General features: G+C 36.4%; 1 protein-coding gene across 2 annotated transcripts in view; it reads left to right on the top strand.

The window, feature by feature from the left end:
* APOO (apolipoprotein O) overlaps positions 1-26,377 on the top strand; it is a 111,729-nt gene that overhangs the window by 40,891 nt on the left and 44,461 nt on the right. The window contains exons 2-4 of one of the 2 annotated variants that reach the window (XM_007493413.3): positions 881-988; positions 15,525-15,644; positions 20,041-20,095. In XM_007493413.3, the coding sequence (XP_007493475.1) occupies positions 881-988; positions 15,525-15,644; positions 20,041-20,095 (283 nt within the window). The remainder of the gene's footprint in view (positions 1-880; positions 989-15,524; positions 15,645-20,040; positions 20,096-26,377) is intronic. The other variant, XM_056793361.1, reaches the window with a different exon arrangement.

Here is a 26,377-nt window from a genome sequence, read left to right as displayed (position 1 = left end):
AAAAACTCCTGGAAGGGGGGAGCAATATGGAGGGTCTCCGCCACTCTGACCAGGCTGCCAGCTCTGGGCTCCCTCTCCAGCTCCTTCCTCACTGCCTGTGTTTGACACTCTGAGCCTGTCACATCCCTGCCTGCAAGGTACTCCCTCCAGATCAGCTCCTTTGCCTGCCCAGAGGTTCCCACTGCCGCTGGAAGCTTAGTACTATATAGATGGGGGGGTGGCGGGGGGGAGGTCCTGGGACCTTCCTTCTGCCTTCCCCTTAAACCCGACTGTTATAGAATTCTGGCTTTTGGGAGGGGTACCTTTTGAATTGAGTCCAGCAGGAGGGTTCCTTGGCTCTGTCTTGTTGTTAGGTTTGATTTTCAGTCCCTTAGGAGCATTTCGTTTGTAATTGGTAAGGAAGGGTTTCCAGAGGTGTGAACTTTTGCTGTCTCTACATCACTATCTTGACTCAGCCTCTAAACAGATTAAAAAAAAAATATTTAGAACAATTGATCAAATAAAGCCAATTCTAAAAAGTTAACTAGGATACATATTAAGTAATATAATTTCTAATTAGAGGAAAGATTAGGGACTTTCTAAATTGGGAGGAGAGATAATAGGTACAATTCCCTGAAATCAGAAAAAAGAGGTATCTCACTTCCCCCAAGCATCTATGAACAATCAAAAGAAGTTAAAAACCATTACTGATTGATCAGTATGGGGCATCTCAAGTATGTGAGTGAAAGTTGTAATTATTTGTCCTAGATATTTACTTAATAGGTTTAGGATTGTTACATATTGCTTAAAGAGTAATTCCTAATGGGTGAGGTTATTGATGAGTTTACTTGTAAAATAAAACATCATCACATTAAAATGTATAGCTCTTTCTGTTTTTCAGGTAATGCGGTGGTCAGCAGGTTCTGCCAGCCTGAGTCTTCTATCCTTTAAAGTCTATGCATCTGGTAAAAAAGAGAAAAGGGATAAGTGTTCGGTCAGAGTTGATGAGGTAATGTGCTTATTGAATTTATTTTATGGCTTAGTAACTGTAGAGGATTTATAAAATAATAACTAGAAGGCATAATTTATGAGTTATTTAGAAGCTGCTCAATTTAGAACAAGGTATTCTTGCCTTGCACTCATAGTAGATGCTCAAACTACTCTTTTATCTTTGGATTTCACTTTTTTGTTTTTGCTGTTTTTATAAAAACCAAAAGAGATTTACCTTTGGAAATTGTAGGGAGGAAAGAAAACATTAGTGCAGATTGTTGGAGGAATTTTAACACACATTTTTTCCCATTTGAATTAGTTTATTTAGTCAATTTAGAACATTATTCCTTGCTTACAATAATCACATTATTTCCCTCCCTCCCCTCCACCCACTCTTCACACAGCCAACACGCAATTTCATTGGGTATTACTTGTTTCCTTGATCAGAACCTATTTCCATGTTGTTGATGTTTGCACTAGGATGTTCATTTAATCTATATCCCCAACCATATCCTTTCGATCCATGTATTCAAGTAGTTTTTTTCCTTCGGTGTTTTTAAACCCACAGTGTTTCCTCTGAATGTAGATTGTGGTTTTTCTCATAGATTCCTCCAAGTTGTTCAGGGTCACTGCATGGCCACTAATGGAGAAGTCCATTACATTCGATTGTACCACAATGTATCATTCTCTGTGTATAATGTTCTCCTGGTTCTGCTCCTCTCACTCTGCATCAACTCCTGGAGGTCATTCCAATTCACATGGAATTCCTCCAGTTCATTGATCCTTTGAACACAATAGTATTCCATCACCAAAATATACCACAATTTGTTCAGCCATTACCCAATTGGAGGGCATTCCTTTATTTTCCAATTTTTTGCCACCACAAAGCGCAGATATGAATATTTTTGTACATGTCTTTTTCCTTATTATCTTTTGGGGTACAAACCCAGCAGTGCTATGGCTGGATGAAAGGGCAGACAATCTTTTAGCACACTTTGGGCATAGTTCCAAACTGCCCTCCAGAATGGTTGGATCAATTCACACCTCCTCCAGCAATACATTAACGTCCCGACTTTACCACATCTCCTCCAGCATTCATTACTTTCCTTTGCTGTCATGTTAGCCAATCTGCTAGGTGTGAGGTGATACCTCAGAGTTGTTTTGATTTGCATTTCTTTGATTATAAGAGATTTAGAACACTTTTTCATATGCTTATTAATAGTTTTGATTTCTTTGAAAATTGCCTATTCATGTCCCTTGCCCATTTATCAGTTGGAGAATGGCTTGATTTTTTGTAAAAGTGATTTAGCTCTTTATAAATTTGAGTAATTATACCTTTGTCAGAGGTTTTTGTAATGAAGATTGTTTCCCAATTGGTTGCTTTCCTTCTAATTTTGGTTGCATTGGTTTTGTTTGTACAAAACCTTTTTAATTTGATGTGATCAAAATTATTGATTTAACATTTTGTGATTTTTTTTCTAGATCTTGCTTGGTTTTAAAGTCTTTCCTTTCCCAAATATCTGACATGTACACCTGTGTTCACCTAATTTGCTTATAGTTCCCTTCTTTACATTCAGGTCAATCCCCCATTCTGAGTTTATCTTGGTATAGGGTTTAAGATGTTGATCCAAACCTAATCTCTCCCATACTGTCTTCCAATTTTCCCAGCAGTTTTTATCAAATAGTGGATTTTTGATCCTAAAACTGGGATCTTTAGGCTTGTCATAGACTGAAAAGAAGGTGTATTCCTTTTTGTCCCTATTTATTTTTCTCCACGTATCTATTAACTCTAATTTTTCTAAGATTTCATTCACTTCTCTTACCTCTTTCTTATTTATTTTTTGGTTTGATTTATCCAAATTGGATAGAGGAAGCTTCAGATCTCCCACTACTATAGTTTTTCTATCTATTTCATCCTTGAGCTCCACTAGTTTCTCCTTTAGAAATTTAGATGCTATGCCATTTGGTGCATACATGTTGAGTACGGATATTTCCTCATTGTCTATACTGCCTTTTATGAAGATGTAATTACCTTCCCTATCTCTTTTTACTAGATTTATTTTTATTTAGACTTTGTTAGATATTATGATTGCGACTCCTGCCTTCTTTTTATCAGTTGATTCCCAATAGATTTGGCTCTATCCTCTTACTTACACTTACAAGAAAGTGTGTTTCTTGTAGATAGTATATGGTAGGGTTTTGAATTCTAATCCACTCTGCTATTCACTTGCGTTTTATGGGTGAGTTCATTCTATTCAGATTCAGAGTTATGATTACCAATTGTGTTTTTCCCAGCATTTTGATTTCTACTCCTGGTCCTGCCTTTTCTTCTTTCACTATTTCCTTCTACACCAATGTTTGTTTTTAATTACTCCTACTAGTTCCCACCCTTATTTTACTTCCCTTTTTACCCCCCCCCCTTATTTTCTTTACAGTCTTTTTAAACTATCCCCCCCCTCCCTTGTACTGCTTCCCTCCTCACCATTCTATTTGTTACCCTTCTACTTCCTTATAGGGTGCAAATCAATTCTCTGCCCCAATGGATTGGATTGTTCTTCCTTTTTTGGGTCAATTTCAATGTACAATGTACATAAGAGTTTAATATTTCCTATGTTCAATCTCTTTACCCTTCCAGTGTATTGATTTTCTCTCCCCTCCCACCATGAGATTCTTTATGATATATATTTTCCTCCATTTGTTTCTTTTCCCATTTCTTTTAGTATTAACCTCTTTTTTTAGCTCTAGTTGTATGTGTGTGTATATATATATATATATTTATATATATATGTATTTATGCTTACATATATCTATATACACAGTTACGTCTTGTCATTTCATCCTATACAGTTTTTCACTATTCCCTCTAAGTACTTCTAGCTGCCTGGGTGATAATAACAATTTTTAAGAGTTACCAATGGCCTCTTTTCTTATATGATTACATATCATTTTAACTTATTGGGTCTCTAAAAAAAAAAAAGTTTTTGATTTGTTTTTATTTTTGTTGTTGTTTGTTTTTTCCCTTTTTTTAAATTACCTTTTGATGATTCTCTTGAATTCTGTGCTTGGGCAACAAATTTTTTGTTCAGGCCTGGTCTTTTCTTTACAAATTCTTGGAATTCTTCTATTTTGCTAAATGACCATACTTTCCCCTATAATGATATAGTCAGTCTTGCTGGGTAGTTGATTCTTGGTAGTAGACCTAGTTCCCTTGCTTTCCAGAATATCATATTCCATGCCTTTTGGTCTTTCAGTGTGCATGCAGCCAGATCCTGTGTTATCCTCACTGTGGTTCCATGATATCTGAATGACTTCTTCTTGGCAGCTTGTAATATTTTTTCTTTGGTCTGATAGTTCTTGAATTTGGCTAGAACATTCCTGGGTGTTGTCAGTTGGAATTTAAGTGCAGGAGGAGATCTGTGGATTCTTTTAGTCTCCACTTTTCCCTCTTGTTCTAGACTATCGGGGCAATTTTCTTGAATGATTTCCTGTTGTATTATGTCCAGGATTTTTCTTTTTTCATGGTCTTCTGGTAGACCAATGATTCTTAAATTGTCTCTCCTCGAATGATTTTCTAAATCCTCTGTTTTGTGAATGAGATGCTTCATATTTTCCCCAATTTTTTCATTCTTTTGGTTTTGTTTTATAGTGTCCTGCTGCCTTGTGAGGTCACTTAATTCTAGTTGTTGTATTCTGGTTCTTAAAGACTGGATTTCATCCCTGGCTTTTTGGTCATCCTTCTCCTTCTGGTCTGATTTTCTTTGGAGGTCATCTTTCATCTCCTTTGCCTCATCTCTCATCTCCTTTGCCTCATCTCTCATCTCCTTTGCCTCATCTTTCATTTTCTTTGCCTCATCTTTCATCTCTTTTGCCTCATTTTCAAGCTAGTTGATTTTTGCTTTCAAGACACTCTTTTCTGTTTCCAGATGACTTATCTTAGTTTTTAAATTCTTTTCCCAATTTTCTTCAACCTCTGTTAATTGTGTTTTGAATTGCATTGTGAGTTCTTCCAAAGCCTGTATCCAATTCGCTGGGATTTCTGTTTTATTGCTTGCCTCTTCCTCTGTTCTGTTTGCTCTTGGTTCGTTGCCTGTACAGAAGCTGTCGATTGTAATTTTTTCCTTCTTTTTCTGGTGTTTGCTCATATTTACCACTTCTTTGCCCCCCGTATTTTTCTGAGCTTTTGTTCCTCTCATTTTTTTTGGTTTTGGGGGCTTCTGCCAGTCTCCCCTCTTGGAGCTTTGACAGAAGATCTCTCAGTGCAGTCTGTGGGGCAGGAGTGTTGGAATTTGAGCTTCCCTGTCCTCTGGAGGCTTTTGATTGCATTAACTTCCAGCAATCTGTGGGGGACGGGTGTTGGAGCCTGTCTTTTCTGAGCTCTGAAGACTTTTGATGGTATTAAGTTCAGTTGTGTTGTGCTGGATGTTCCCTGACGCCAAAACCTCCTGGAAGTGGGGAGCAATATGGAGGGTCTCCGCCAATCTGACCAGGTTGCCAGCTCTGCGCTCCCTCTCCAACTCCTTCCCTGATGCCTGTGTTCGACGGTCTGAGACTGGCACAGCCCTGCCCTCAAGGTACACCTTCCAGATATTCGACTTTGCCTGCCCAGAGGTTCCCACTGCCTCTGGAAGGTTAGAGCTCTAGGTGTGTGGGTGGGGTGGTCCTCGGACCTCCCTTCTGCCTTCCCCTTAAACCCGAGTGTTCTTGGATTCTGGCTTTTGGGGGGGGGGTGTTCCTTTTGGATTGAGTGCAGCAGGAGGGTTCCTTTGCTCTGTCTTGTTGTTAGGTTTGATTTTCAGTCCTCTAGAGAGCATTCAGTTTGTGATCGGTAAGAAAGGGTTTTCAGAGGTCTGAACTTTTGCTGCTTCTACATAGCCATCTTGACTCCGCCCTCTTTACACACTTTTCAACTGATATTTTTGTTTTGTTTTGTTTCACAAGGAGTGTAATTGGGAGCCAATAAGTAAAATAATGACTATTTTCAGATTAATTCTGAGTTGAGATGACCAATACAAACTTGTGTTGAATCCAATTGTTATCTTTCTAGTCAATGTTCATACTTGAAATGAGGAGGCTTTATTATGAGAGTATAAAGATCAAAATTAATATTCAATACTTCAAGTATTATTTTAATACTATTTATTAAAATCCACTTAGTGTAGAGAGAAATTAAAAACAACTAGAGAAATTTAAAAAAAAACAGAGAAAAGCCCAAAGCTGCTTCCTCCTTCACGCTAATATCAGCCCCAGAGACCACGTGGGCAGAAATTGAAACTCCAATACTCCATCAACATAAGGAGATGTAGAAAGAGGCAAAGAAAAAGGGGATTGTGGGAAATGTAGTCTCTAGGGGTCAAGATTCTAAATCAATACATGTCCTGCTATGATCCTTTGGGAGACCAGTCTCCCCAATGAATCATGAAAACATAACTAACTTATAAATTGAATTAGAGGTATATACAAATATTACAGTTTTTAAAGGGAAAATATAATAATTTGGGGTAAAGGGGAAAGGAACAATATCAATAATAGGTGCATTGACAAAAAGCCAATTAGGGGGCAGTCCCCTTTGGCATAAGAGTGTGCAATCAAAACAAAAGCATTTCAAAACCCCAAGGTTCAAATTTGGCATATCTCTAAGTTTACTCTGGATCTTCTGGTACAGCATGTGGTTTCTACAGGCATCTTCCCAGTGCCTACTAGATTCTGGGAGATAGTCTCTTGTACTAAATTAGGCTCAAATTAAAGTCAAAGTTCACAACAATAACATAATCCCCCCCCTGAGGAAAATAATAATACATTTCCCCTGAGGAGGATACAGGGATGCATATAGGAATTACACAGGTATGCATGGTCAAGTCATAAGGCATGTGCATCAAGTATCAAAAAACATCAAGGAATCAAAGAAATTAAAATAAAATAAATATATTCTGAGTCAGATAAAAAATATAAACAGAAAACTTGAAGAAACAAAATTCTGTGAAGAAGGAAAAAAGGGGGGGGGGGATCACAAATCACAGGTTCTTGTAGTGATCCATTTCCCATAAGTGTATAACAGTAGTTAGTCACTAACCCAGTTTAGCAGTTTGGACTACAGTAAGCTGTCACATCATGAGATAAAATAGAAAAAGTGACTAGATCTCCAGACAAATGGGAAATAGAATTTCCTGGTTCAACCCTTTCCTTCGGCTTTTTGGGGGGGGGGGGTTGTTTTGTTTGTTTGGGGTTTTTTTGTATGTTCGTTTTTTTCAGAATAATGGAGCCAGAGCAATTGATGTTATATACTTAATATCGAGTGTGGTACAAGGATTTAATGTTTAATATTTAACATATAAATGCAATTAATACAGCCACAACCTCATGTGTCATACATGATCAAGTCATTGTGCTTTTTGTGCAGATTGTCATCAATCCCTGTAGGATTAATTTGGTTTCTTTCACCTTTTTTGTGCTCGTTTGGCATTTTGAAAGTCAAGTTCTGTGCTCCTTTGTGGTCCATTTGTCCTTGAATTAGACATAGTCATTGAGCAAAAGTCTCATAATAGTTAAATAACTAGTGACAGGTTACCATTGTCCAAATGTTTTGGGACATTTTTTTTAATATGTTAGGTAAACAGACATCATAGATTATGCTAATGCAAAAAGTAAAAATAGTTAAAAAAATTTTTAATACTAGTGACATGTTTCAAAGGCAAAAAATTAGAAAAGAAGGGGAAAAATCAAATATTATATGACATTTGTAGGAAGAAAACAAAATGTTAAAATTGTGTATATTTCACAATTGCAGAGATAAAGTATAGGGACTAGTTTAAAAAAAAAAAGATTCATTTCCTCTTTGACTTACCATGATCCGCAGTGTAAGTTTGGCATCAACTGATAAAAAGAAGGCAGGAGTCGCAATCATGATATCTGACAAAGTCAAAGTAAAAATATATCTAGTTAAAAAAGATACGGAAGGTAATTACATCCTGATAAAAGGCAGTATAGACAGTGAGGAAATATCAGTACTCAACATGTATGCTCCAAATGGCATAGCATCCAAATTTCTAAAGGAGAAACTAGTGGAGCTCAAGGATGAAATAGATAGAAAAACTATACTAGTGGGAGACCTGAACCTTCCTCTGTCTGAACTAGATAAATCAAACCAAAAAATAAATAAGAAAGATGTAAGAGAAGTGAATGAAATCTTAGAAAAATCAGAACTAGTAGACATGTGGAGAAAAATAATAGGAACAAAAAGGAATATATATATATACCTTTACAGCAGCACATGGTACATTCACAAAAATTGACCATGTATTAGTGCATAAAAACATTGCAAACAAGTGCAAAAGAGCATATATAATAAATGCAACTTTCTCAGATCACAATGCAATTAAAATAATAATTAGTAAGGGAACATGGAGAGGTAAATAGAAAATTAATTGGAAATTAAACAATACGATTCTCCAAATCTGGTTAAGGAACAAATCCTAGAAACAATAACTTCATTGAAGAAAATGACAATGATGAGACATCCTTTCAAAACCTGTGGGATGCAGCCAAAGCAGTACTCGGGGGCAAATTTATATCCTTGAGTTCATGTATTAACAAATTAAAAAGGGCAGAGGTCAATGAATTGGGCATGCAAATTAAAAAACTAGAATGCGAACAAATTAAAAATCCTCAGATGAAGACTAAATTAGAGATCCTAAAAATCAAAGGAAAAATTAATAAAATTGAAAGTCAAAGAACTATTGATTTAATAAATAAGACTAGAAGCTGGTACTTTGAGAAAACAAATAAGATAGACAAAGTACTAGTCAGTCTAATTTAAAAAAGGAAAAAAAAACAATTGACAGTATTCAAGATGAAAAGGGAGACCACAGCTCTAATGAAGAGGAAATTAAGGCAGTCATTAAAAACTACTATGCCCAATTATATGGCAACAAATATGGCAATCTAGGTGATATGGATGAATACTTACAAAAATATAAATTGCCTAGACTAAAAGAGGAAGAAATAAATTACCTTAACAACCCCATTTCAGAAAAAGAAATTGAGCAAGCCATCAAAGAACTCCCTAAGAAAAAATCCCCAGGCCCAGGTGGATTGACAAATGAATTCTATCAAAAATTGAAAGAACAACTAATCCCAATATTATACAAACTATTTGACAGAATAAGCAAAGAAGGAGTTCTACCAAATTTATTTTACAACACACATGGTACTGATCCCAAAGCCAAGGAGGTCAAAAACAAAAAGAAAACTATAGACCAATCTCCTTAATGAACAGAGATGCAAAAATCTTAAATAGGATACTAGCAAAAAGACTCCAGCAAGTCATCACGAGGGTTATTCACTATGTCCAGGTAGGATTCATACCAGGAATGCAAGGATGGTTCAATATTAGGAAAACCATCCACATAATTGACCATCTTGACAAGCAAAATGACAGAAATCACATGATTATCTCACTAGATGCAGAAAAAGCTTTTGATAAAATACAACACCCATTCCTATTGAAAACACTAGAAAGTATAGAAATAGAAGGGCCTTTCTTAAAAAGAATAAACAGCATATATCTAAAATAATCAGCAAGCATCATCTACAATGGGGATAAACTAGAAGCCTTCCCAATAAGATCAGGAGTGAAACACGGATGACCATTATCACCTCTATTATATAACATTGTACTAGAAACACTAGCAGTAGCAATTAGAAAAGAAAAAGAAATTGAAGGTATTAAAATTGGCAATGAGGAGACCAAGCTATCATTCTTTGGGGATGATATGATGGTTTACTTAAAGAATCCTAGAGAATCAACCAAAAAGCTAGTCAAAACAATCAACAATTTTAGCAAACTTGCAGGATACAAAATAAACCAGCATAAGTCATCAGCATTTCTCTATATCTCCAACCCATTTCAGCAGCAAGAATTAGAAAGAGAAATTCCATTTAAAATCACCCTAGACAATATATAATACTTGGGAATCGATCTACCGAGACTATACGAACACAACTACAAAACACTCTCCACACAATTAAAACTAGATCTAAGCAATTGGAAAAACATTGAATGCTCATGGGTGGGATGAGCTAACATAATAAAAATGACAATCGTTCCCAAATTTACTCATTTAGTGCCATACCCATTGCACTACCAAAAAAACATTTTTAATTGAATTAGAAAAAACCATAACAAAGTTCAATTATAAGAACAAAAGATCAAGGATATTCAGGGAAATCATGAAAAAAAATGCAAAGGAAGGAGGACTTGCAGTCCCAAATCTCAAACTATACTATAAAGCAGTGGTCATCAAAATAATTTGGTAATGTCTAAGAGACAGAAAGGAGGATCAGTGGAATAGACTTGGGGTAAATGTCCACAGCAAGACAGTCTATGATAAACCCAAAGATCCTAGTTTTGGGGACTAAAACTCACTATTTGATAAGTTTTGCTGGGAAAATTGGAAGACAGTATGGAGAGATTAGGTTTGGATCAACATCTCACACCCTACACCAAGATAAACACAGAATGGGTGAATGACCTGAATATAAAGAAGGACACTATAAGCAAATTTGGCAAATATAAAATAGTATACTTGTCAGATCTTTGGGAAAGGAAAGACTTTAAAACCAAGCAAGAGCTAGAAAAAAATCACAAAATGTACAATCAATAATTTTGAATACATCAAATTAAAAAGTTTTTGTACAAACAAAACTAATGCATCCAAAATTAGAAGGGAAGCAACAAATTGGGAAACAATCTTCATTACAAAAACCTCTGATAGAGAAATGCAAATCAAAACAACTCTGAGATATTACTTCATACCTAGAAGATTGGCTAACATGACAGCAAAGGAAAGTAATGAATGTTGGAGGGGATGTGGCAAATATGGGACATTAATTCATTGTTGGTGGAGCTGTGAATTGATCCAACCATTCTGGAGGGCAATTTGGAACTATGTCCAAAGAGCACTAAAAGACTGTCTGCCCTTTGATCCAGCCATAGCACTGCTGGGTTTATACTCCAAAGAGATAATAAGGAAAAAGATATAGCACTGCTGGGTTTATACTCCAAAGAGATAATAAGGAAAAACATATGTACAAAAATATTCATAGCTGCATTCTTTGTGGTGGCAAAAAATAGGAAAAAGAGGGGATGCCCTTCAATGGGGGAATGGCTGAACAAATTATGGTTTATGTTAGTGTTGGAATACTATTGTGCTCAATTGAGTAATAAAGTAGAGGAATTCCATGGGGACTGGAACAACCTCCAGGAATTGATGCAGAGTGAGAGGAGCAGAACCAGGAAAACATTGTACACAGAGACTGTACACTGTGGTACAATCGAATGTAATAGACTTCTCCATTAGTGGCAATGCAATGACCCTGAACAACTTGGAGGAACCAACAAGAAAAACCACTATCCACATTTAGAGGAAACACTGTGCGAGTAAAAACACAGAAGAAAAACAACTGCTTGGATACATGGGTCAAAAGGATATGGTTGGGGATGTAGACTCTAAATGAACATCCTAGTTTAAACAACAACCTAGAAATAGGATCTGATCAAGAACACAAGTAATAACCAATGGAATTGCATGTTTTCTTTGGGAAGAGTGAGTGGAGGGGAGGGAGGGAAATAATGTGATTATTGTAACCAAAGAATAATGTTCTAAATTGACTAAATAAACTCATTCAAATGAAAAAAAAAAAACCCTCTGATAAAGGTCTAATTAATTACTCAAATTCATAAAGAGCTAAACCAGTTGTACAAAAAATCAAATCATTCTCCAATTGATAAATGGACAAGGGACATGAATAGGCAATTTTCAGTTAAAGAAATCAAATTTATTAATAAGCAAATGAATAAGTGTTCTAAATCTCTTATAATCAGAGAAATGCTAATCAAAACAACTCTGAGGTATCACCTCACATGTAGCAGATTGGCTAACATGACAGCAAAGGAAAGTAATGAATGCTGGAGGGGATGTGGTAAAGTCGGGACATTAATGCATTGCTGGTGGAGTTGTGAATTGATCCAACCATTCTGGAGGGCAATTTGGAACTCTGCCAAAAGGGTGCTATAAGACTGTCTGCCCTTTGATCCAGCCATAGCACTGCTGAGTTTGTACCCCAAAGAGATAATAAGGAAAAAGACATGTACAAAAATATTCATATCTGCGCTCTTTGTGGTGGCAAAAAAATTGGAAAATGAGGGGATGCCCTCCAATTGGGGAATGGCTGAACAAATTGTAGTTTATTTTGGTGATGGAATACTCTTGTGCTCAAATGAGTAATAAAATAGTGGAATTCCATGTGAACTGGAACAACCTCCAGGAGTTGATGCAGAGTGAGAGGAGCAGAACCAGGAGAACATTATACACAGATAATGATACATTGTGGTACAATCGAATGTAATGGATTTTTCCATTAGTGACCATGTGGTGACCCTTAATAACTTGGAGGAATCTATGAGGAAAACCACTATCCACATCCAGAGGAAACACTGTGAGAGTAAAAACACCAAAGAAAAAGAACTGCTTGAATACATGGGTCGAAGGGATATGGTTGGGGATGTAGACTTTAAATGAACATCCTAGTGTAAACAGCAACATGGAAATAGGTTCTGATCAAGGACAGAAGTTATACCCAATGAAATTATGCATTAGTTGGGGGAAGAGTGGGTGCTGGGGAGGGAGGGAAATAATGTGATTATTGTAAGCAAGGAATAGTGTTCTAAATTGACTAAATAAATTAATTCAAATGGGGAGGGGGGAAAAAAAAGAAGCCTTTCAGCTTCCCCTCCCCCTTTTCTTCAGTTTCACTCAGTGTGAACTATGATGCTTTAGAGAAGTACTCTTTTCTCTTCTTTAACTCAAGTAAGGGTTTTTTTGGGGGAAGACAGGACAAGGATGGAGGATAAGATAAGAGGGATAATGGTTCCTTATTCTCTAAAATGAGGGTTAGGAGGATGCTAAGGAAAATGGCAATTCTGCCACAATTGAGAAACAAAGTCAATCAGAGAGATATGAGGACAACTGTCTTCTTTTTCTTCTTCTGTCAATCAGCTAGGTAACCTTCAACTTGATTAATTCAAGTCCAGAGACACAATTAGCTTCTTCACCATTATCAGCCACACCAGTCAAAGCCTCAGTCCAGAAGCCCAGACCTGCCTCTCAGCCCTTGGCTTGGCTTGGCTTCAACTGTTTTTCCTGTTAACATTCCAAATGGAATGTTCCTTTTGACTGACAGATTTTCCTTTGCATGCAAGTATATTCTCTCTTTAACATCAGGTTTGCACTTTTCAGTTTTTGCAGCAAAATTTGCAGTTTGCAAATTGCAAACCTTTCCATTTTTTATCACATCCTTCTATCACATTAAAAAGCAAATGTAGGTCATATCATATTTCCACCATTCCAGAAGTGAAGTTGGGGATTATCCTAATGCAAATGTATGTCTGGAGAAGGACATCAGTGAATCAAAAAAGGAAGCTTCAATACTTTAGGTAACTCCATCAGGGAACATCTACAGATGAGGGTTGAATAGGTTACAATTGTTTGAGGCACAATATATATAAATAAAAGGGATAGACATTGATTAGATCACAGATCTACAGTGATCTACATAATCCTAGAACATAGCAAGGACTTGGTATTTGTTTAATTAAATTTTAGCAGAACAGCACTCTTACTATTTTAAAGGATTTTTTTAGTTAGAAGAAGAATACCCAGCACAAGTAGTTTTTCTCCTTTTTGAAAACCTTGAGAGTGGTGCAGTCAGTTTTGTTAAACTGTTAGTTTTCTCTGGGATCCTTCCTAGGATTTAGATTTCTGCTGAAGAATTTTCTGCATGAAGAATGTTTTTAATGAGTTGTGAAATGGAGGATCAGAATGGGAACCTAGACTGGAATGTCTCTTTGAATATGTTCAACCATGAGCTTACTTTGGCAGAAGAAATAATATGTCTGTAAGTTAAATTCCTCAGGAACTGAAGAAGCTAATGAATGTCTGGGGTTTTAGACAAGTTTATTCTAAAATTAGGCTTAGATCGCTAACCCTTTGCCAAAGCCCTAACAGATCAGATTTCAAACCTCAAATAATGAAATATCAAATGTGACCTCCAGAGAGTCTTAGAAATTTTTTATTTCTGGCAAAGACACTCAGGGTTAGCTGCCTTGACTACCCCCTGCCCACATCATCTAAGGAAGATATTTGGTTGAGATTTTCATGGGTAAGCTCATTTTTCAAACTGAAAATTAATATTGATTTTCAAAATGTCCTTGACAGATTTGTGTCACAGTTGTGACAGGACTGGCATTTCCCATAATCCTCCTATCCCTCATTATAGATTAGGGAAACCCTCATCCCTCTCACTCATCTTATCTCAGTTCTCCATCCTGTTGTTCCCAATAAACTCCCTTACTTGAGAAAGGTAGAGGAAAGAGTGTTTCCTCATAAATCTCAGAGTCCACGGGGGGGGGGGGGGGGGGGGGGGGGGCGGGAGGGGGGCCCGAAGCCACAGGTTTCATAAGAAGGGTGGTGAAGGGAGGGATTGAGAGAGGAGGGGGATAGGAAAACTATTAATCAATTAGCCATCAGTAGTGATCAATAGGCAACCCCAGAGTAACCCCTCTAATAGCACCTCTCTAGTCACTCCAGAATATCTATCTCCATTACAACTAGGCATCCTGAGGTGTCCCCTAGTATCTCTCTAGTCAGCCAGAGTATATCAAGTATATCATTTACCACAACAGGAAATATATCTCCACAGATTATCCATTTATTACAGTAGTTATTTTAAATCCATTTACTGTTAATTTTTGTAAAGTGCTGTAGAGATGTAGTAAAATATTTACAGCTTAGTTAAAAAAAAAATTAGACTCAGTTAAACATTAACATTAAAGATTTATGAAGCACTTTGCTCATTGTAACACTAAGAGGTAGATATAGTGTGAGTATTTTTAGCCTTACATTACAGATGCAGAAATAAGACCCAGAAAGATTATGACTTTCCCAGAGTCCCACAGGGCAAGTAATAGTGTCAGGATTTGAACTGAAGTCCCTTGACTCCAAATCCAGTACCCTTTTTTTTCACTTTTCAATTATGCAACAATGAGTGTTCTAGAGGAAGGAAATACACTTCAAAGAACAGCAATGGAGATTTTGAACCCCAGACTTCAATCCCCCAGAAGTCCTTGGTGTTTCCCAGAATTTCCTATAATCTCACAGAGTCCCCAGGTTGGTGAGATCACAATTGGTATTTAACTGGCAGTAATGCCTCCCTCTCTGTCTTCCATTCCATTGCAATGATGTAGTAAGAAAGCTAAGCGCAGGGATTCTGAATTGCCTAATCAGCCATGTGCACGTGGTTATTATTGTGTATTTTCTTTATTCCTTGATTTCTAATACTTCTTAATAAACCTCAAAAAATATATTTTATTACAAGATATAATTTAATTTTTACAATAAAGATATATACATAACTTTGATAGAGAATTTATGATACAATTTTAGACATTTGTAATAAAGAGTTATCTTATAACCTTGTCTAATTTTCTTTAATACTTACAGCTTTCACTCTACTCAATTCCAAACTTTGAGTCCAAATATGTGGAGGAACCAAGAAGCCCCCTGGAAGAAGGCATTTCACAACTTAGAAAGTATGCTGGACCATATACATATTGGTTTCAGGTATAGCCCTTTTCCAAATGAATTGAAGTAGATAATGGTTCAAATGCATTTTTTAAAATTCAATTTTCTTTTCAGTTCTGAATTCTCTCTTCCCATGTCACCTCATCTGTTTTGAGAAAAGAGAATAACAAAGCCCATTGCAAATATGCATAGTCAAGCAAAACAAATTTCTGCATTAACCATGTCCAAATATATGCCTCTATTTACACGGAGTCCATAACTCCTCTATCTAGGGTGGATATCATCTTTCTCAACATGAGTCCTTTAAAGTTATATCAAGTTGACCAAAATTTGGAAACCTTTCAGAACTGTTTGTCTTTACAATATTATTGTAATTATATAAATTGTTGCCCTGCTTCTGCTCATTTCACATTGATTTTCATACAGTTCTTCCGAAACTTTTCTGAAACCACTTCCTTCATCATTTCTTGTAGTTTAATAATATTCTATAATATTCTTGTTCAGCCATTCTCCAGTTTGAGCCTCTTCCTCAGTTTCTAGTTCTTAGACCATGAAAAGAACTACTATATATATTTTTATACACATAGATCATTTTCTCCTCTTTCTTTAATTTCTTTTGACCTAAACACAGTATCACTTGGCCAAAAATGGTATGCCAATTTAAGAAGATTTGAGGGCATAATTCCAAATTACTTTACAGAATGGTTGAACTTACAGCTCCACAAACATTTCATTAAAGAACCTATTTTCTTTTTTTTTCTCTTTGTCACCTTAGCCCATCTTATGGATGGAAGATAGTTCCTTAAAGTTGTTTTAATTTGTTTCTCCAATTATTAGTGATCTAGAGAATTTTTTCATATCTATTGATAGCTTTATCATCTTCCTCTGAAGACTCCCTACTCATATCCTTTGTGTAATTGGAGAATAGCTTTTGTTTTCATAAAAGTCTTACTTCCTACATATATCTTAGAAATTAGACCTTTACCAGAAAACCTTGTTGTAAAGATTTATTCCCACTTAACTACTTCTCTTTTAATTTTAGCTGCTTTGGTTTTGCTTCAGCAAAATTAAAAAAATTTTTTTTTGTGATCAAAATTGTCTATTTTGTGTCTCAAGAACCTCACTATCTCTCATTTGATCCTGAATTCTTCTTCTACCCATAGATCTGACGAGTTAATTTCTTTCATGCTCCTCTAATTTGTTTATGCCACCAGGTACCATTTGGAGCTTGTTTAAGCAAATTCTTAATCACACAAGTGCTTTCTAGACAGATTTTACTTAGTAGCTTTGGAAAGGACACTTCAGGCAGTTGCCTAATTATGAGAACCCAAATGGTCTACACATATGAATGATTGTCATCCAGTGTCATGAGGTATTGTGCGTTTTGAAGTGGACCTAAGCCCTGGGAGACTCTATCTCCCTGGACTTTCTACTGCAACTTCCTTTGTGGGAGGTGTCAGAGAGAGAATAAAAGAGGAGAGAAGCAAGGGTTTTGCCTCCATTTTTTCCCCTAAACTAGGTGGAGAGCTTTGATTCCTGACTAGCTGCCTAGATTTGACTTTACAAAACTTTCCCTTCCTAACCCTAAATAAACCTACCTAATTTCCCCCGGAGTCTAATCTGATTTATTCTGCTCCCTGGCCTACGTACAAAGAATCCCTAGTCAATTTCCCTACCGAGCAAGGGGTACTTCCAGCTACTTTCCTTCCTTTCTTTTCCCTGTCTTTCCCTCCTTTTTCCTTGCCTCAGTATTGAATAGGTTCTTCTCTTACCAGAAGCAATCAATCATTTTGGAGATTTATTTTTATCTCCAGGTAGTGAGGATATGCCATAGTTTGGGGAGGTAATTCCCTTCTCTTGAAAAAGCAACTGTTACTCAAATTGCTCAGGTTACAAAGCTGTGTAGTGAATTACTCACTGCCAAGTGTGCAGGTGTATTTCTGGACAGGAAGCAACCACAATTATTTTTTTCAATTTTGTAATCATTGCTTTCTGTTGTTTTTCATTACAAATGTTCATTGCGGTTTGGCTATGTTATTGGCTAAATAGGCTTTTGTGGGCTAGCCCAATTACCTAATCACCATTTGTACATTATATGCATGGAATGATGTATTCTAACTTCCAAAGAACAAACTTATAAATGAGTTTTTGGAACACTCTTTTATCAGCCTATCTATAAATTAGGGACTCCTTGGAGTTTAATTTCTAAACCTTCTTGCTAGTGTTGGGCTTGAGAACATATTCTACAAAAAACAAAATCAAGACTAGTCTTGGTCTTTAGGAGTGAAAAAAAATGTTCTTCTGTCCTTTCTGCTCCCTGATTTCACCATTTTTTCATGGGGTTATCTTGACTTTGATAACATCCGTTTTTAAGTGGGGATATGTATGTATTGAACAATTTGCATTTAATAGATTATTGAACTTTGTGTTTGAGAGAGGAGAGTCTTTCACATAGTTGAAAAAGCACTGTATGTTGCATTGCCCGAGTTGATTTGGAATAGTGATCATTCTAAGATTTTTTTTTTAAGAGTTCAAAGCACGACTTGCACAAACTTGTTACTTAAGTTAGTTACTGAGAGGAATGTATAGCCTACATTGTATGTTACACAAAAGCCAAGTCCAATTTGAGGAATATTTTTTAAGCTTACAGGACTACTAATTATATGAAACAGAAAATTTGATCAGATCATCTTCCTCAACATTACTTGGGAAATTAATCCATAAGGATCTATTATTATACTCTACCACATATATTTACTCAAGACATATATATGATGCTCTCAGATTTTTCCTCCTAAATATGTGAAAAACAAGTATCAACTCATTCTACTGACATTTTTAAGCTTTTTAAATTTTGCCACAGGACAAAGATGGTAGAAGAGAAAAACAGTAAGCATTTAGATGTGTTGTGGAAAGACCAGGTACATTCTTGGTGGAGCTATAATTTGTCCAACTAGAACTGAACTATGACTAGGTCCAAACATTCTGGAAAACAACTTGGAATTATGCAAAAAAAAGTCATTCAATTTACATACTCTTTAATTCAGGGCTGATACATTTAGACATATATTTTAATAAATAATAAAAATTTAATAGCAATGCTTTTTATAGTAGAAAAGAACTAGGAAGAAAATAGGTGTCCCTTAATTGGGAGGATGATTATGGCATATGAATATTACATGATTTTCAAAACAAGAAATTACAAATATGAATACTTAAGAAAATTTTGGGAAGATTGGTATGAACTGATAAAAAAATGAGCTAAAGCAGATCAGTTTATAGGATGACCATAGTGATATGTAAAGAAGCCATTAGACTGACTAATTCAGTATCCCATTCTAACTTCAGGCTGCAGGTTGAAGCTGATATTGAAGTAGACAATCAGAAGAATACATTTTCAAAAATAGCCAGTATAGTGTTTGGTTTGACAATTGATTAATTACAGAGAGGTGTTCTTTATGGGAGGCGGGGGGGTATTCATTAGATAGTGATAGGGCTGTAAAAAAGAAGGAAGGAAGGAGCATCTTCTAAAAAATCATAACAGAGTTCTTAAAAATACCTTCTCCTGGCCTCAGCCACTTCCTAGCTGTGTGACCTTGGGCAAGTCACTTGACCCCCGTTGCCTAGCACTCTTCTGCCTTGGAGCCAATACACAGTATTGACTCCAAGACGGAAGGTAAGGGTTTAAAAAAAAAAAAACCTTCTCCTTGCTTTGTATTTGGTCTTCCATTAGTAATATTTCCTCATAAAAACCAGTTGACTTAATATAATTTAGAATGACTCAAGTTTTTCAAACTGGGGCAGGCTCATTTTTTCCATTAGAAGATAGAACTGCTCCTCTGCAGATAGTCATTTTTACAAAAGTGAGCTATAGCATACATGCCTTTCTAGCAGATTAATGAATATTTCTTTTATAAAAGAAACTGACTGGGTCAGCTAGGTGGCTTATTGGCAATAGAGCCAAGCCTAGGGACAGGAGATTCTGGGTTCAAATCTGGTCTCAGATACTTCTCACCTATATGACCCTGGGCAAGTCATTTAACTGCCTATTCCTTACTGCTCTCTTAGAACTTATACTTACTATCGATTTTAAGACAGAAGGTAAAGATAATGAAAAGAAACTGATTTGATCAAGTAGGGAAAAAAGATGAGCACTTACCTTGTATAGCAATAAATTGGTTTTGATTATCAAAAAAAATCTATATTTGTTAGGCTATAACTTTTCTTAATTTTATGTAGAACATAGAGGATTTTGCAGTTGATAGCAATTGGTTTGACTTGTCTTTTATCTTTTATTTCCAATGACAATACCAGAGTCTTCTTTTTAAAAACCAAACTGCAGAATGTGAATATTCCATTCTGTTTGGATGTATATTTTTCTGTCTTTAATGGTAATGCTATTTTATCATAGTCTTTTTTTTTTATTTCTTTTCAGGATGCTTACAACAAAACTAAGCCCACAGTAGATGCTGCTATTCAACAAGGAATAGGTAAGTTGATTTATAATTAATAACTGATAATCACAAGAACTTATGTATAACACCTTTACGTATATTTAATTGTTATTGCCCACAGTTTATAACATTTTTGGTTCACTGAATAAGCGGGAGAGGTTGTATAATTGTAAAGCCAAGTGATTTAATGTTCTCTGGACTGCAGCTTCCTCATTATAGAAGGAGAAGGTTCCGAATCTAGAGTCCCTTCCAGGCTTCATTCATTTACCCCAAATAGCTAATTGGTTGCCAGATCTTATAATTTTTATATACACAGTATTTATTTGTTTATCTTTTTTTCCCTTTCCATTTATAGGGCTAGTCTCTTAATTCAAGCTCTCATTACCTCTTGCTGGATTATTGAAATAGCTTCCTATTGGTCCCCTTGCCTTAAGTCTCTCCCCTCTCATTATTCAAAGCTATCAAAGTGGCATTCCTGAAACATATCGGATCATGTCATTTTCCCATCTTACAAAGCTTCTATGAAACACAAATTCTTTGGCATTTAAAACCCTTCACAATCTAGCTTTAGCTGGCCTTTACAGCTTTATTTCATATTGCTCTCTATTATACACTTTACATACAAGCCAAACTGACTACTTGTTGTTCCTCATACATTATGTCCTATCTCCCATCTTCATGTCTTTATATAGACTATAACTGTAAGTGGAATGTACTTCCTACATATCTCTGCCTCTTATAATCCCTAACTTCTTTTAAGGCACAGCTTCAATGCCACCTCCTTTCCTGATTTCTCCCCTACTTCTTCCTCCCCAGCTGCTACTCCTCTCTAAAATTACTTTGTATTTTCTTCATTTATATTTTGTGTTTGTATGTACATGCTGTATCCTTAGCCTCTAGCATAGTGCCCAGCCCATAATGGGTCCTTTGGAGATGCTTGTTGATTGATGAAAACTAGATCTGCTCTCTTTACATGCAAAACATATGGATTAAATACCTACTCTGTGCAGATCACTATAGTAGGTACCGAAAGAGATAAAAGGTTTGTATAAGATGTTGTCCACTCTTTTGGAGCTTATAATGCTGTAAAGGAATAAGACGGGTAACAAAAAACTATGATGCCCAACAGTACATGATAAGTGCATTATAGAGGTAAACTTTTTTTTCCAGTACTTTTCCAAGATTACATGATTCATGTTCTCTTCCTCCCCTCTTTCTTCCCCCATCCCAGAGCTGACAAACAATTCTACTGGGTTATACATGTATTATCATAGAGGTAAACTTTTATTTGCTACTAAATCTTAATTCCAAAGAAGACCATTGTTAATAGCCAAGGAAGAACAAGCAAAGCTTTGTGGAAGAGATGGAAGTGTGTTGGATTTTTAAAACTGAGTAGCAAATCCCAGGTCTTTACGAAAAAAGATAAAAATTTAAGCAGATGGGAGGGAAGACATTTTAGATTAAGGGAACAGTGAGAGAAAGGACACAGAGATTGGAGAATGCAGGGGAAATGTATGAGATGAAGTTATGCAACGTGACTAAATAGTTGGAAACATTGGGAGGAGTACTTATTAACATTGTTAGCACTCTTTGCCAGGGTGATTTTTAATCTTTGTATGTGTGACGAAAAAAAACACAGAACTTCTTAGTAGTTGTATATTAATCTGTCTGCTACCTTGCTTTTTTACTGGTCACAACTATGCCATATTAGTTTTATTTTTTTAACCCCTACCTTCTGTCTAGAATCTATACTAAGCTGGTTCAGTGGTTGAGAGCCAGACCTAGAGACAGGAGGTCCTAGGTTCAAATCTGGACTCAGACATTTCCTAGCTGTATGACCCTGGTATTAACCCCCCCACTGCCTCAGCACTTAGTAAGTGTCTGACACAGGGTAGATACTTTAAAAATGCTTATTTAGCTAAATTTAGGGGCTGCTAGGTAGCTCAGTGGATGGAGAGTCAGGCCAAGAGAGAGAGAAAGGGGGGGGGGGACTTCCTGGGTTCAAATCTGATCTCAGACACTTCCCAGCTGTGTGATTCTGGGCAAGTAACTTAACCCCCATTGCCCAACCCTTACCACTCTTCTGCCCTGGAACCAATATGCCATATTGGTTCTAAGATGGAAAGTAAGGTTTAAAAAAAAAATGAGTTCCAAGGCAGAAGAATGTTTAAGAGCTAGGCAGTTGAGGTCAAGTGACTTGCCCAGGGTCACACAGCTAGAAAGAGTGTCAGAACAGATTTGAACCTAGCACACCTTCCTTTAAGCCTGGCTCTCTATCCACTAAGCCACCTAGCTGCCTCAATGCCATATTTTTTGAAGCTGTGCATCACTGTTCACTTAAGTTGAATATCCTGCCTTTCTGTTTGTGATTTTTCAACTCTAGCTGATTTGAATATCCTGAATAACTCACTCCATACATAGTCACTCTTCCAGAATAACATTATAATAAGCATTATGGTATTGGAAAATGAAAGTGAGTCTGGTTAGCAGAAGGATGTCCATCTGTCCCATCTCCCCCATTCCTCTACAAGACTCCCTCTACCAATGCAGATTGAAAACTCTTCTGGAATTTACAATCTCACAGTTTCCCAGAACACTGATGTTAAGTAATCTGCCCAGTATCACATGTAAGTATGTTTTAGATATAGGACTCCTCTCTATCCACTTTCATGCTGTGTCACACACAAAATTGCACATTAAAAAACAATTAAAAAGGGAAATAAGTGGAAGTCTAGAGAGGAAAGAACCCTATTAACACAAGCTACTAGGTTAAACTTGAAGCCTTAAATATACTACTAAAAATTAAATCATTATATTATCTATCTAGGAGAGCTAGAATAACAATAATTTGCCTTTTTATATAGAAGCCTATTGTTTGGAGGAATGACTGAACAAATTTTTGGCTATGAATGAAATGTAATTCTATTGTGTCACAAGAAATGATGTCATGTAAAGAATTCAGGAAAACAAGAGAAGATTTGTATGAACTGATGCACAGTAAAGAAAGCAGAACCAGGAGATAATGTACATACTTATAGACTTCAGTAATGTAAGTGAAAATAGTGCTAAAAGAAATATACTCAAATGCAGTGAATTAGGTCCCTAAGAACAGATGATGAAAACACAAATAAATTAAGAGCCCGTCTTACTTTTGGAGAACTCTAATTGTTGGGTAATTCTCCCTCACTTCCTAACAAGCCCTAAATTTGCCTCCACGTGTCACTACTAGTTCTGTCCTCTTGTACCAAGCAGAATAGGTATAATTACTCTTCCACATAAAAGGCTTTCAGATATTTAAAGACAGCTGGCTTCCCTAAATCTTCTTCTACTCATCCTCATCTAATATGAACTTGGCTCTTTTCTGTCCTCATTCCCCTTCTCTGGGCTTTCTCTAAGTCTAAACCTACTTTAATCTATCCCTTACTCAGCTACTAGGTGAATTCCTCTATTTGTCATTCAAAGATCTTCATGGCCCACACTGACCTTGTACTTTCTCTGTCCTATGCCTGAAGTGCTCCTTCCCCTAACCTCCCTACCTCTCAGTTTCCCAGACGGCCTTCAAAATTAAGCTCAAATTTCACCTTCTCTAGGAGGCCTTTCCCAGCCTCCCCGTCTCCCCCTAGTTACTATTCTCTCTTCTCTCCCATCTAGTCTCCCATCTACTCAGGATCTTGTATATATCTACTGTTTTCATGTCTCCCCCAGCAGGATGTGATTAGAGCATGTAGAACAGTATATTAAGAAACATTATGATGCTCCTTGAGGGTAAAGGCTGTTTTTGCTTTTCTTTGTATTTCTAGTATTTAGCATAGATCCTAGAACTTAGTAAGTGATTAATAAACCCTTATTGATTGACTATTATCAATGTCCTTCTTAAAAGGAGCCCACAGAGTACAATGGCTTCAAAAGTGGTCTGACCAGGAGAGGATACAGTGGAATTATCACATCTCCACTTCTGGACCCAACATACAACCTAAGAGTGTGTTCATTTTTTTGACTACCACATCACACTGTTGTCTTCTGAGCTTGTAGGCTCCTAAAGTTTCTAGATTTTTTTCCAAATTAATTGCTATCTAGACTATCTCCTCCATCATGTACTTATAAAGTTGATTCTTGAAACCCAAGTGTAAAAAACATTTTATTTTTCATCATATTTTTAGATTAAACCCCAGTGTAATAAACTTTCATGATCTTTATAAACCTTATCAATTTTTATCCAAAAGATGTTAGGGAGCTATTGGTTGCATAATTCTTTCTTTTTGTCATCCATCTTCTTGTCTCTGATTCCACACTCATCAGAGCTGAATAGACCTTCATACCAGAAAAGACATATGAGTGGGAATATTAATATTCACCCACTATCATAAATTCAAAAATTGACAAATTTTCTCTGAGTTTGATTACCATGATACAATTTTGCCCATTCCAAAAGAACTGACAGGGGGCAGCTGTGTTGCTCAATAGTTTGATAGCCAGGCCTATTCTAATCAGGCCTCAACCACTTCCCAGCTGTATGACCCTGGGCGGGTCACTTAACCCCCATTGCCTAACCCTTACCACTCTTCTGCCTTGGAACCAATATAGAGTATTGATTCTAGGACTGAAGGTAAGGATTTTTTAAAAAAAAGGAACTGACAAGTTAGTTTCTTGACCAACAAGTATGAGGGACCAACTTTTAATCTAAATTAAACAATTTTTAGTAAACAATTGTTTAGGTAACCTACAAGATGATATTATTCCAGAACCTTGGTATACGTATCTCTAGCTTACTGTTAAAGCTAAATTGAAACTTATATGAATGTAATTCAAGTAGTTGTTGTTTTTGTTTTTCAGTTGTATCCAACTTTTTGCAACTCCATGGACCATATTTTTCCATGGAGTTTTCTTGACAAGGATAACTGGAGTAATTTGGCATTTCTTTCTCCTGTGGATGCAGTGTATCATTTTGTTGGTCAGTCAGAGGTTAAGTGACTTCTCAAGGTCATTCAGCTAGGAAGTGTCCAAGGCCAGATTTGGACTCAGGTCTTTCTAACTCCAGGCCCAGCATTCTATCCATTGAGCCAACTAACTGCCTCATACAGGTTAAGTGACTTGACTAAGGTCACCCAGCCAGAATTGTCTGAGGTAAGATTTAAATTCTGATCCTACTGATTTCAGGCCAAGGGCTCTTAACCACCAAGCCACAGCTGTCTCTACTTATTCAAATAGACAGACGTGTTATCTGTGATTGTTCTAAGTCTTGCAGTTAGAGAGATATAAACTGAAAAGTTTATTGCATAGACTAAGTGCTGAGAATTGCGCAACCTTACACTTGCCACCTGACCCTAAAATTCATACTGTCCGTATCTGTATCAGATAGAAAGATGTCATCAGCTGCTGTAATTTGTAGAACTAGAAATGTATGTAAATTACTTGTTTTGATATTGATATTATCAAGAGTCTTAAGTTCTTCCTATGTTTCCTGAAAAGAAGAATTATACTGGTAGCATAGAGAATCCCCAAATAAGTAAATACAAAAGAAAGTACAGTATTTTTATTAGTTTTATTTATTATCTCTTTTGCCAGTACATGTTAGAATTCTTAGAGCCTTTTTTCCTTTTCTTTTTTGAAAATTAAGTTTATTTATTTAATTAATTTAGAGTATTTTTCCATTGTTAACTGATTCATGTTCTTTCCTTCCCCTCCTCCCACCCCCTTCCCGTAACCAACATGCAATTCAAGTGGGTTTTACTTGTGTCATTGATCAAAACCTATTTCCATATTATTAATATTCGCACTAGTGTTATCCTTTAGAGTCTATATCGCCAATCATATCCCCATCGACCCATGTGATCAAGCAGTTGTTTTTCTTCTGTTTCTGCTTCCACAGTTCTTTCTCAGGATGTAGATAGCATTCTTTCTCCTAAGTCCCTCAGAACTGTCCTGGATCATTGTATTGCTACTAGAGGAGAAGACCATTACATTTGATTGTGCCACAGTATATCAGTCTCTGTGTACAATGTTCTCCTGGTTCTGCTCTTTAGCTCTGCATCACTTCCTGGAATTCGTTCCAGTTCATTATTCCTTTTAGCACAATAGTGTTCCATCACCAACAGATACCATAATTGTTCAGCCATTCCCCAATTGATGGACACCTCCCTCATTTTCCAGTTTTTTGCCACCACAAAGGCCTTGGCTATATTTTTGTACAAGTGTTTTTCCTTATTATCTCTTTGGGGTACAAATCTAGTAGTGGTATAGCTGGATCAATAGGCAGTCTTTTAGTGCCCTTTGGGCATAGTTCCAAATTGCCCTCCAGAATGGTTGGATCAATTCATA

This window comes from Monodelphis domestica, chromosome 4 (assembly GCF_027887165.1).
Source record: "Monodelphis domestica isolate mMonDom1 chromosome 4, mMonDom1.pri, whole genome shotgun sequence".
Classification (NCBI taxonomy): domain Eukaryota; kingdom Metazoa; phylum Chordata; class Mammalia; order Didelphimorphia; family Didelphidae; genus Monodelphis; species Monodelphis domestica.
The sequence above is the reverse complement of the archived record's forward strand: the minus strand, read 5'-3'. Positions and strand labels throughout refer to the sequence as shown.